This window comes from Myiozetetes cayanensis, unplaced genomic scaffold (genome assembly GCF_022539395.1).
Source record: "Myiozetetes cayanensis isolate MyiCay16 unplaced genomic scaffold, myiCay2020 scf1, whole genome shotgun sequence".
NCBI classification, from domain to species: domain Eukaryota; kingdom Metazoa; phylum Chordata; class Aves; order Passeriformes; family Tyrannidae; genus Myiozetetes; species Myiozetetes cayanensis.
This window is the reverse complement of record NW_026086604.1, coordinates 22,047,700-22,059,784: the sequence shown is the minus strand read 5'-3', so window position 1 is coordinate 22,059,784 and position 12,085 is coordinate 22,047,700. Positions and strand designations below refer to the sequence as shown.

At 45.4% G+C, this 12,085-nt stretch overlaps 1 protein-coding gene across 3 annotated transcripts in view; it reads right to left on the bottom strand.

Moving 5' to 3' along the window:
- Window positions 1-12,085, bottom strand: part of CCNE2 (cyclin E2) — a 13,771-nt gene extending 1,686 nt beyond the window's left edge. The window contains exons 1-11 of one of the 3 annotated variants that reach the window (XM_050312777.1): window positions 11,983-12,085; window positions 10,345-10,383; window positions 10,148-10,256; window positions 9,910-9,969; window positions 7,866-8,017; window positions 6,033-6,168; window positions 3,737-3,883; window positions 2,417-2,512; window positions 1,581-1,715; window positions 811-922; window positions 5-159 (exon numbers count right to left, since the gene is read on the bottom strand). In XM_050312777.1, the coding sequence (XP_050168734.1) occupies window positions 5-159; window positions 811-922; window positions 1,581-1,715; window positions 2,417-2,512; window positions 3,737-3,883; window positions 6,033-6,168; window positions 7,866-8,017; window positions 9,910-9,969; window positions 10,148-10,256; window positions 10,345-10,358 (1,116 nt within the window). In that variant the 5' untranslated portion in view covers window positions 10,359-10,383; window positions 11,983-12,085. Of the gene's footprint in view, window positions 1-4; window positions 160-810; window positions 923-1,580; window positions 1,716-2,416; window positions 2,513-3,736; window positions 3,884-6,032; window positions 6,169-7,865; window positions 8,018-9,909; window positions 9,970-10,147; window positions 10,257-10,344; window positions 10,384-11,779; window positions 11,792-11,982 lie in introns of those variants that run through there. The other 2 variants (XM_050312794.1, XM_050312785.1) reach the window with 2 other exon arrangements.

Here is a 12,085-nt window from a genome sequence, read left to right as displayed (position 1 = left end):
CTACCAGCATGTCCAAGTAATTCGTGTGTGTCTGGATATTATGTCGATCTTCTGCTGCAACCTTCTTAAAGTTCTTAAGCTTCACCGGGAATTTTTTTGCCACGTTCACAAAAGGAACCATCCATTCTACACACTCTGAAATGTTGTCCCAGTCTAAGCCTAGCGAGTAGAACACAGGAATATATTTAAACATTATGAAGGAGTTGCAGTGTTCCAAAATGTCCCTAAGTTTAAAAATACAATAAATAATAGTGCAGATACAAATTCAGAGGCATCCTCCAAGAAACTGGCAGCATTTCCTTATGCCTGTTACAGGAGAGGGTGGTGGCTAAGGATGGTGAGTGCAGGTCAAAAGGCTTCTTGGTGCTTTCCAGGGAAGGCTGAAGCAACTTTCAGCTTCAATGCAAGGTTTTGGGTCACGCTATAAAAACATATACTGGGTACTGCTGAGAGACGTGACTGCTTGGAACTGCATTTTAGGAGAAAAAGTAGCCAAATATAGAGCTAATGATCCCCCAAATAACAGGAAATAATAGAGCAAGTATCTCAAAAGCAGGAACAGTAAATTTGCTTAATTTCCTTAGCAAAGACTGAAGTTCTGAAGGGGTTTCCTTCTTTTTTGAGTCTTTGTTACATCTGAAATGGTAGGAAATGAAATTAGCAGGGCAAGAAACCCACAGAACAAACAGTGTCCCTGTAGCTTTTGCTCTTTGGCAGCCTGGTAAACCAATACACTCTAGCCACCTTGGGCCTGTGATAGCTTCCAGATTTCCCTGCTCAAGAAGGCCAAGCTTTAGAGTGGTGTCTTACCTGAAGCTTTCTTAACTATTTCAATTGAGGTATAGTGGCAGAGCGCTGCAGCAGCTAGTGTTCTGTACTGGAAATCCAAAGAATTCACATCCAGAATACACAGATCCAAAAGCTGAGGAAATGAAGAGTAACAAATTTTAACAGCTGATACTTTAGCATAATCCTGTTTCAGAGATGCCTATGCATAGAGAGTCCTACAGCTTCTGCCCTGGAACAGGGCTGAGCTCCAGGAAAATATTGTCATAAATTTAAATACTACCTCGTGTAGTGTTTACATCACTGAGCTACCCAGCTTCAGTAAGCTTCTCTGAGGTTGGGCACAATACATGCCCATACAAACTGAACCACAGCACTTTCAAAGCAGACAAAACACTCCCCAGGGCTGCCTTCTCAGCAATTACACAGAAACACTGTTAGGAGCAACACAGTTAAAAACAGCCGACTTTCTGTAGGGTCCTAAATTATCCACCTTCCTCTCAGAGCTGTTGCTGTTGTTTACAGAATGCTGCAGTGTACAATAATTAAAAAAAAAAAAAAAAGGATGTTTGTTTTTCCAGTGTACAGAAAAGTTTTAAAGTATGTGAGAAACAGGGGTGCTTGTTCTCAAAACTGAGCATGAACTTCATTTGTAGAGTCAAAATTGCACATTCCTTAAAAAGTAACAGATGAGAGTAAACAAGGGAACACTTCCTTTCATGGCTTTTGGGGTGTAATGTTCAGTTTTTCTTGTCACCACTCAAAGAAGCATTTTCCAACAGTTTACTACCTACCTGAGCTATCTGGATGAATTTTTCCTGAGAATACTGAGGTAGCAGCACTTTAGGAACATCCTTCAGAGCATCCACTTGAAGATAGAGGTTCAGCCAGGAGACAATTGTGACTGGACAGAGTTCCCATTTTAAAGCCTGCAAATATTTACCAAACAGTTAAGTGCCTTAAACCATTTGAGGATAGTTTTGTGCTCTGACTTCTTCATATACCTCTCCTTCAGAGATTATTGTGCAGATGGTTAAAAGACACTAATGATTATGTACAGTTTCAAGTACAAATAGTCACTTTAGATTGCATTCTCACTGCTTTTTGAACAGGGTTTGCTACAGTCAGCACAAACAAGTATCCCTATGCCCTTGCAGTTGGATCTTATGTATCTTCCCCATTCAGAAGCTGGGAAGTTAAAGAGTATTTCCTCAAGCCTTCAGGCTAGCAGCCTGAACCTGCAGCTCGTATCTGTTAAGGAAGAATGGATTTACAAAGAGTTCTGTGCTGGATGGATCCTTGCCATCATGAGGGGCACTGAGGTCTTTGCCTCTAGAGAGGCTCCTGTTCCTGGACAGGAAGGGACCTTGGAAAGAGCAGTGCATTAGTGACAGCCTTCTAACCTGCCCCAGTAAGAGCCTTTATGTTCACACAAGTGTGAGAAACCTGCTTGGCTTCTCACAGTCAGGGACTGTACCCCAGCCAGGGGCATCAGCGGTCCACTGCACGTACAACAGAAACAGGGACCTATTAAACGTGTTCCTTTTCTAAGCAAATAAGTGACATTAAAACACAAGGCTCAGCTGGAGAGTTTTCCAACCAGCACTTAACGACACAGCAAAGTTATTACCTTTAACATAATAAGTTCCATTCTTATAATATCATCTTCACTGCAAGCACCATCAGTGACGTAAGCGAATTCCTGTATTTTAGGAGCGTAGATTTCCTTTAAAGGGAGGGAGGAGAGGGAAAATGAGGATTAGAGTGTCTTAGGGTTCTAAGAAGGACTGAGAAGATACAGGCAAATACTTTTCTGTCCCTATCAACATGTTAACATTTCTTATGCTACAGTGTTTTTCTCATATATGAGGTGACCTGAAACTCCCAGGATGAGGAGATAACATATAACCTACTTGGTTTTTAATATGCTGTAAAACACAATGGACTTACAGCAACTCTTTTAGCTTTTGGGGAAATAAATGCTGACCAAGCAATCAGAATCCCCTTTCATTTATTCTCTTTCTACTCAGCCATTCCAACTGATGTGAGCACATGCACTATCCTAATTCTGGATGTGCTAGGAATGGGTGGCTGGTACACATTACCTGCAACATCAGTGCTGAGGCAGTCACACAGATTTAAAAAAAAATAAAAATTAAAAAGCTAGAAAAAGATAAGAGAAAATGTCACAACCAGCCACCCTAACTGGCAAAATCCATTGTGTAGGGGTGGTTAACAATGCAATTTGCCAACCCAGTCATGCCAGTTGGGACCAAGTGTTAGTAAAAGAGAGCGTGCCAGCAAAACTCCTCCTCTGCCAGCTGGCTCCATGGTCACTCTACAGCCCCACCCACTTCCTTAGGACAGGTAGCACACAACCTTGGCATTGGGAACAACAGTGAGATCTGGGGGGTTCCCAGTATAAAAACATAATATCCCAAGTGTTCCTCTCAGCCTGGCCTACCATGCACTACACAGAAATATGCTCTTAGCTCATAGCTGTAGCACACAATGTAACGTCACCACTGCTGCACTTCAAATGAGTAAAACTCCACTAAATGGGTTTGTAAGGGTATCAGCCTGATGTACAGGCAGTTTGAGCCTTAGGCTTGGTTTTGTTCAAGTCCCACACCCATTCCTGAGATTGTTTGCCAACTGCTGTATATTTGAAAAAAGACAAAACAACATAAAGCTACCTCTAGCATGTTTGCATGCCTTTTAAGTCTATGGGGTCTCCTTCCCTGCTGGTGAGGAAAGGGAGGACAAAGACTACACTCCAAGAGACTGACATATGCACAGCTGAAGGAAGACAAAACAATTTTCCCCTTCTGATCCTCAGTATTGTACCTACACCATCAAGTTCAAAAGATTCAGACAAAAGAAATAAATGTTATCGCTGTCCTTTCAGTTACTCCAAATTCAATATCCTCCCTGTAAGAGAGGTTCTTACCTCAAGTTTGGAGGCAATGAATAATGAGGTAATTCCTATGAGCTGAAGCATGCTCTTGTTAATGTTCTTCTGTGTCAACATGAATCTATCAAAAAAGTCTTGAGCTAGATAGAAGGTTTCCCGGTGGAGTGCATACACCTCACACACCTACAACAGAGAGAAAAATCCAGTTCAGTTTGCTGTTATAAAACTGTGTACACTGGAGTATTCAAGCTTTAAAAGCAAAATGCAGTGTGCACCGTTTCATCTTTTGCACACACAAACCATCGCATACCTCAGGGTGGTGCCATGCTACAGTGGTTAGTACGGGGTTGGAAAAGGTATTTCCCACTGCTCCCACCCAAACGTGGACTGCCTATGATATACTAACATACTTTCAAGAAATACTTTTTCCAATTTAAATAGCAATCATTTTTCCTAAAAATGCATACAGTTTTTCACTCAAAGCCTTGTTGAGGGAAAAAACCCCAACAAAACGGTAAAACGTGCACACAGACTAATTAGCGAGATTACAAATATTAAGGGCTCAAAGCTCAAGTGGGAGTCAGCGAGCAAATCTTCCCTGTATTCCCAGTAGGTCTGTCCCAGGGTAGAACCACTAAAAAAACTGAAATCTTTGGCTCTACAGCAAATAAGCCTGGAAGCTGCTGCTGGAGGGGCCTCTGCTGGCAGGCCAGGAGCGCTGCCTGCAGCCCCTCAGGCTCCCTGACAGCCTCACTAAGCAGGAACAAAACTGCAAGAGCGGCCATCTGCTCCATCCCAGCGCGGGTTTCCCTGGCAGCGAGAACTTTTAATACTCGCATTGTATCAAAGTGTTTCAAATGCCAGTTCAACAAAAAAAGGAAAGGAGACTGCCCGGGCCTGGAGATCTTAGGGGGAGCTCTACTTTTTTATGTAAACTCTAATTGAATTTGGGTGGGACTACCACAACTGCAGCTTATCTGCAACTCTATATCCCTTCCACAAACTAGAAAACAGATATCTGTAAATTACTTACAATCTACGTGCAGTAAAGAACAGGAACAGAAAAGAATATCCACGAAATAGATCCTAAGTGCTTCATTATTTTACTTGGATACTACTAGCTGTTTCCCAAGACAAGGTTGGAGGCTCATTTGCAAATTAAAACCCTTCCTGACTAGCAAAAATTCGACTGGTTGGCAGAAATAGCACAGTCCATTCTTTTAGACCTGATATTATATTTGTCAATTGATGTGCTACTCTGACATTATTAGCTACTGCTCCAAAGAAGATTCAGAACCACAACTGTACAGATCAGGCCCACCCATAAGTAAGTGGCACTGTTACTGTGAAAGTGTATTGCTCAAACATAATAACGCTTGGTCACCTTAAACAGTATCTCAGTTACAATATTACAGAAGACAGTGTAGGAGTTGCTGGGATTTAAATCCACTGTGGCACGTTGAACCACTGAGTTAGACAACAGCAAGGCCCTTGTTGACATTCTTGTTTGGAAATCGGATGATTTCCTAAGAGTTCAAGACTTCAAAATCCTGCAAGGTCCCTTCTACTGATGGGCAAGGATTGCACGAGGCAAAGATTGCTTTTGGTAGTGGTGATGGAATCTGCTTAATATAAAGTTCTTGGAAACACCTCCAAAACATAACTTTCTATTTACAGCACTGATACTCCTTCACATAGGCTGCCAAGATTGAGACCTTTTACTGGACAACTGGAATAGTCTGAAGAAAACCAATTGGACCAGAATACATATATGATTTATTTGTAGACCTTTCACATAGGGATCTGTCTATATCAAGAACCTTTAGCTGCCAGCCACTGCTGCACTATTTTCTTCTGCTCTCTTCATATCATAGAATTAAAAATTGCCTATGAAGTCAGGAAATAGCATCAGGGGCTGACACTCAAGAGCTCTTGACAGGGGCAGGGTGATAACTCAAGTCCTTGATACAGATGTCTCACAGCTTAGATACAGTCTAACCTGAACTTAGAGTTCCATACCTGGTCTGTCTATAGCAGTTTCATTGCAAGTCTCAAAATTAGATTTCTCTCTGTTGCAAGAAGTAGTATGGCAAGAGCAAAAGTTAAGTCCTATTGCTCACTGTCCTGTGTGGACAATTCAGTGTCTCGTGCCAGGAAAGGTCTGGATGTAGCTCAGCCAAGGGGATCAGAAGCAGTCATAGTTCTGTTGCAAAATAGTTTTGCCATTTTCCCATAGCAGAATGTGTTGCTATTAGATGTTTATGTAAAAGCTGTGCTTCTACCTGCCTACTTCACAGGCACAACAGACAGCAAAGTAACTAAAAGAACACACCTCTAAGAGCCAGTCCAACAGTATCGATCTCATGTGAGGTTGCAGACTGGAATGTAGTGATGTGAAGTGTTTGCAGTGAGCATATCTGTTCTCCTTCATCAGGATGTTCAGCCAGATATCTTTGGAGTTTCCCCAGCTATGGAATAAAGTTACACAAAGCATTATTAAGTATATATGCAGCTCACAAAAGGAGAATAAAACCACTACTTATTGTTTACAGACATTCAGAGACAAAAAGAAAAATTCCACATACTGCAAGATCCTTACGGTAATTGAAAAACTGCAGGTATACTTGGGACATTTTATATCACCACAACAGCAGCCTGCCAAGATCATCAGCAAGTCCAGTTCTGTAGAACAGACATTAAAACTGAACATGTGCCTCCCAAAGTTGCACATGCAGGCAGTTTCCTATTTTGCCTAGTTGAGTTGCTGTTCAAAGAGCGAGATAAAACCAAACCCTCCCCCATAAAAAAAGACAACACTCCCCCTCCCCAAGAAACACAAGACACATACGTGTAGTTGGTTGAGCTTAGTTTCAGAAAAATATTTACAGATGGTGTTTAAAAGTCACTCATCCATCCCTTTACTGCCTAGCCTATTTCAAGGCTCAGAAGCAGGCTACTGAGAGGAAAATTGAGTTTCTGTTTATTGCTGACTTATAATTTATTAGCACTTCAGTCTACTTGGGAAGATGATGCCTATATCATCAATACGACTTCTCTGTAATTGTTATTAATTGATATGGGCTTTTTCTTAGGTGTGCTTCTCATGCTGCAGGTACTAAGAGGGACAGCATGTTAACCAATGAAATTAGGATTTCCTACTGAAATTTTTGGAGTTTTATATTTACCTTTCTCAAACCAGAAGCAGAGAGACAGAGCTGACCACTGGTATTGCCTACAAATTCTAAACGAGATTAGTTTCATTCTGCTGCCATTGTAAGTTAAAAGTTAGAGAGATACTTCTTTGTTTAATGCACAAGTCCCGTGATTTAAGCAAGCAGAGAGGATGGAGGTCAGCTTTACCAGATGCTTATCAACAAGAGGATTAAACACTTTGCATGGAATTCTGTATCTGAACATGTCTTTCAAGGCAAAACATCACCAGACAGTTCTTACCAAGTTTTGGCCAGAAGGAGAAAAACCAAGGTGTATCTAGAAAGGTTCTCCTAAAGTAATGCTTCACATTCTGCTTCTTTTCTCATTCATCTCAGCAGAAGTTTTCCCTAATGCATTGCAGTAAATTTACCACCTCTTTCACTAAACCCCAGGCTGATACAAGCAGCAGCTGATACTCATCTAACACACCTGAATGTCTAAGAAATTCTGAAACTGAAAAGTATAATTTAATCATATAATCTTATCCCTTATCCCTCTCCAGAAGGGAAGCCTTCTAGAATTGTGACTCCACTGAGCATACTGCACTGCATTACCAAGCTACCTGTGATATTGCCACAAGTTGATTTGAACATTTTGAAGTTCTTAATGAAAATTTTGCTTCATATTTTTTGGTCACTCAGTTCTAATAGTACTGAAAGAAGTTTAGTTTAACCATTATGTGCCTCTTAACCACTTAGAGTCCCCAGTGTTAAGTTATAAAAGGGCAGCTTTGAAAGGTGAAAATTATCTGTCTGGTAAGATAAGATCGGGGGGGGGAAAAAAAAAAGAACAACCACCAAAATTTCTATCTTTTTTTTTGGACATTGAATTTTTTGAGGAATGAGGAGACAAGCAGAGGTGTGTGTTATACAAGCAAAGTACAACAGATTTTATTGCAGCAGTTCAGCGTATTTGATAAAACATCAACAACTGCTGCATCCAGTAAACTTACTTGAGTTCTGGCAAAGGTGATGGATTTATGAAGAGGTTACTGAACCTGTACTTTTTGAATCTTGAGAAGTCAGTGGTCACTGATTCTTTGTGAGGTGTTTCAATAATTATGCAAGGTGAGATGCCTCCTGTTATCGTGGGCGGCCAGCAACTCTGCAAAACAAACAAGGTATCTTTAAAATGCTGGGTTTACTGTAAGAGTAAGAAAGGCATGAAGCAGGTTACAGTAACAGCAATATATGTAATGTATGTTAGTCTTTTTGGACCTCAGCATCAGTTCAAGCACTGAAACCAAGAAAGACACATCAAATGCCAGTAAAACTTCTCATAGTAAAGAGGGAACATGTATAAACAGATTTGATGGATTTGGGGAACTCAGCTTTGACAGAGACAACCGTCTTTAGTTTATGAACCCACAAGTAACCTATTTGTTGCTTGAGTTGCTCAGTTACAGTACAAAAGGCAAAGATACTCACTGGTACTAAAACACAAGCCTGTAGGTTGCTAGTCCTATCTACTTGTCTACTCAGAGTGAAAAGAGAGGGTGGAGGTTCTACCGTCTTTCAGTGGAAATTCAGCAACTTGTTATCTTCCAATTAAGTGCTCCAGAGAGGAGCCACCCACCCTAGCTCCAGAGCTAGATACCCACTAAGCAAGCAGCAGCTGTTAATATCTCTCAGCCTGCCAATGCCAAGTATGGGATGCAGTGACTCAAAAGGAAAGAAGTGCAAAGATATTCATGCAGAAAGCCTCAGAGGAGGAATTCTAGATTACTGTAGTTAACTATAACTTGTTTCACTAATGCTTATTTGGCTCTACATAACCAGTACAAGTAAGGAGATACGAAATCCAAGGAGCACATGCTGACAGCCTTCAAAATGGTGACACAGAACTTGCTCTGTGTGGAGTTGGGGGAGAAATGCCATTCATGCAGAATGGCAACAACAGCCCTGAACACAGAAACTTTTCCTATATAGTTGACTTGCAAGGTAAACTACACAGGATTCCCTTAGTATATCTAAACCTCTTTATAGTCAGACTTCAGTATCCCAAGGCTGAAGTTATATATTCCAGTAGAATTGACCCAGATAAGGTGCAGCCCAGAGAAAAGGGAGGTCCTGCTCTTCCTTCTCTCCTGTGGTACTCACTGCCCAAGTCCACCCCTTCCTTCTGTGGTCAGCTTTGATGCTTGTCAGAGCCTCTGCTGGGCTGAATGAACTCACTAACCTGGCAAAACATTAACTGAACCTGCATACTGCTTCATTCAAAGAGAACCAAAAATAGAGCAAGGCAGGGGATGGAGTGCATGGCCAGCTATCCAGGAAGGAGATGGGAAAGCAGGATTTCCCCCTTTAAGCAAAGGTAAGTTGTGACACAGTTTCACTCCAAGTACAGCTGATGTACTTACATAGCATTTTTTCCTACAGCCCCACAATCAGAAGAGTTTCACTTCACCATAGCTGTTAAGTCTCATTTACTTTACAGACAGAAAAACTGCAAACAAAAATTGTTTGCAAAAGAAACTTATATTATTTTACTAATCAGCTTTAAAACAAATGGCTTTAAAGCCCCTCACTTGTTTTAAGAGTAGCCTGTTAGTGAACACAGATTCCTAAATTGATTTAAATAATCAAAAGAACTGTTAAATGAAAGTAAAGATGGCCTGCATGGTTATGAGACTTAACTAAATGGCCGTGAAACCACACCTAAAGTTAAAACAAGTGCAGTGATCTTGTTTAGACTTGCCCCTAGGCCTTAACTGCTCTGCATATGGAACTGTTCTGAAATATCTGAATTTATTCTCTCTTTTATGCCTAACCTGCAGTGGTTTTTACATTGAAGGATCCTTTATCTGCAACAAAGTCATATGTAAAAAAGGCAAGAACATATAAAGATGTGCTAAGCTCCCATAGCTTTTAATATCTGAAGATAAGAACTTTCCCTATTCAATACTTTCTAGTGTGGAATGCATGATTTCACACCCACCAACATAAACCAGATGGACTCCCTCACCTAGTCTGAAGTGGTATTCAGGATTGAATTACCTTAATCTCATATTGATGTTTTTTAGCAATTTTTCCATCTTCTCTTTTCTTAATCTCCTGCTGAAAAGAGACACAGGTCAATACATTGACAGTGAGCAGCACACCCACCTCTAGGGCTCAGGCAAACTCTTGTTACCCCATCCCACTTTATAACTTGGCAGAGTAAAGACTGTCCCATCCAAATGCACTGGAGAATTTCCAGTATTATTAAACTTTTCAAGTTGCCCAAAGTGGTCACCTCTGCTGTTCTCCTTTTTCTGGTCTGGAGATATTCTAGTGTTTGCAGTTCTTGAGGAGACTCTTCTTGACAGGACAGTGGCTGCTGCTGCTTGGCTTGCAAACGGCTACTGCAAAGAGCAAAAAGACATTAGACATTAGGAGAGCAGCAGTTGTTGGATGAGTGCAGATGATACTGGCACAACACGAAGAGCTTACCTGCGTCTTGACATCTTCTTTGGGTTTTAAGATCTCTACCTGGATCAAAGGAATAAGATAAGCTCAGTTAGTGTATCATCACAAAACTAAGACCATGTTCCCCGCTTTGCATCACGAACTCAGCACAAAAAGCAGCACGGTTTACACAGCTCAAACAGAAGGGCACAAATACTCTACTGACCTGAGGAACGCCTGAGCAGAGCATGACTGTGGTATATAAGCACACACAGCTCCATGTCCTGCTGCAGGGTACCCAGGTGTGCCAGCGGCCAGTGTGGCTCTAGGCTAGATGGGGGTGTGCAGGAAATTGTAAAGGGACCTTTCCCACACAAGAAGATGTGGGGGGTCCACGGGGCTATGACCCCCTCCGCTCCTCCCCACCCTCCATTCCAGGCACCCCCACAGACACAGGTTTTGCTGGTGCTGCTTCTCCCCCCGGGTCGATGCCCCCCACACCTGCCGGGACGGCGGTGCCGCGCTGGGCCGGGCGCCGCCCGCGCTCCCGCCGCGCCGGTTCCGCGCCAATTTCCAGCGAGCGGGGAGGCGGCGGCGGCCTGTGCCGGGGTCAGGCTGGGCGGGGGCACCGCCGCTCTGCTGCGCTCCCCCTCCCGCGGGGCCGATCCAGCACCCACCCGCTCCTCAGGGTGCTGAGGAGACGCGTGAGGGGACAGGGGCACCGCCCCGCCCCCCGCGCTCCCGCCTGGCTGCGAGCGCGGCTCCCTCCAAAACCTGAGGGGGAAGGAAGGGGCTGCCGGGACGGCGCCTCACACGCGGGACACCCACTCCCTGCCACGACACCCCTCACAGGGACCCCCCGAGGCGGGGACCGGGGCTATGAAGGGATGTCCCCAAGGGCACCCCACTCCGAGGGCCGGGGAGGGGATGCGGGACCGGCGGGGTGCAGCGCGGGCGGGCGGTCGGGGTCAGCCCGCCAAGCGGCTCGGCCGGCATCCCCGCCCCCAGCGCGCCCGGCTCCCTCCAAAACCGGGCAGCCCGCCCCCCGCGGGGCTCTCCGAGGAGGGGCGAGGGGCAGCCGATGGCGGGATCCCGCCGGCACCCCGCGCTGCTCCCGCCTGGTGCACCCGCCCGGGCCATCGCCGCTCACAGCTCCCTGCAAATGGGGCCGCCCGCGGGGACATCCCCCCCCAAGCCCGCTCTCCCTCCAAAACGCTGTCCGGGCGGGCGGGCAGGCAGCCCGCCTCACCGCTCTCGCCTCACCGCTCCCGCCTCATCAGTCCCAGTCACTGCCCCGCGCCGCCGCCAGTGCACCCCTGACACCCCCAGCACCGGCACCAGGTCTGCCGGTACCGCCACCACCACTACCATCATCACCACCATCCCAACCACCGCCACCACCATCAGCGCTGGCATCGTTATTATCACCACCGCCACACCAGCCACCCACCCCTCACCCTCCCGGCAGGACCCCGCTCACCGCTGCCGCCCGGGCCGCACTGCTCAGCTGGCGCCGGCGCCAACCCGCTATATAGCGCGGCCGGGCCCGCGCTGCGCATGTGCGAGGGCGGCAGGCGGCTCCCCTGCCCGCCCGCGCCCCGCTCGCCCCAGCGCCGCCCCTGGGCCGCGGGACCCCCGCAGCCCCCGGGACACTCCGCGCCCCGCTCGCCCGCCCCGGCTCACCCGGCAGAAGCATCCCGGCAGAGTGGCAGGCAGCGCCGGGAGGAGCGCCGCCACCGCTGCCACCGCTGCCGCCGCCCGCTGCCCCCCGCTGCCCCGGCACCTC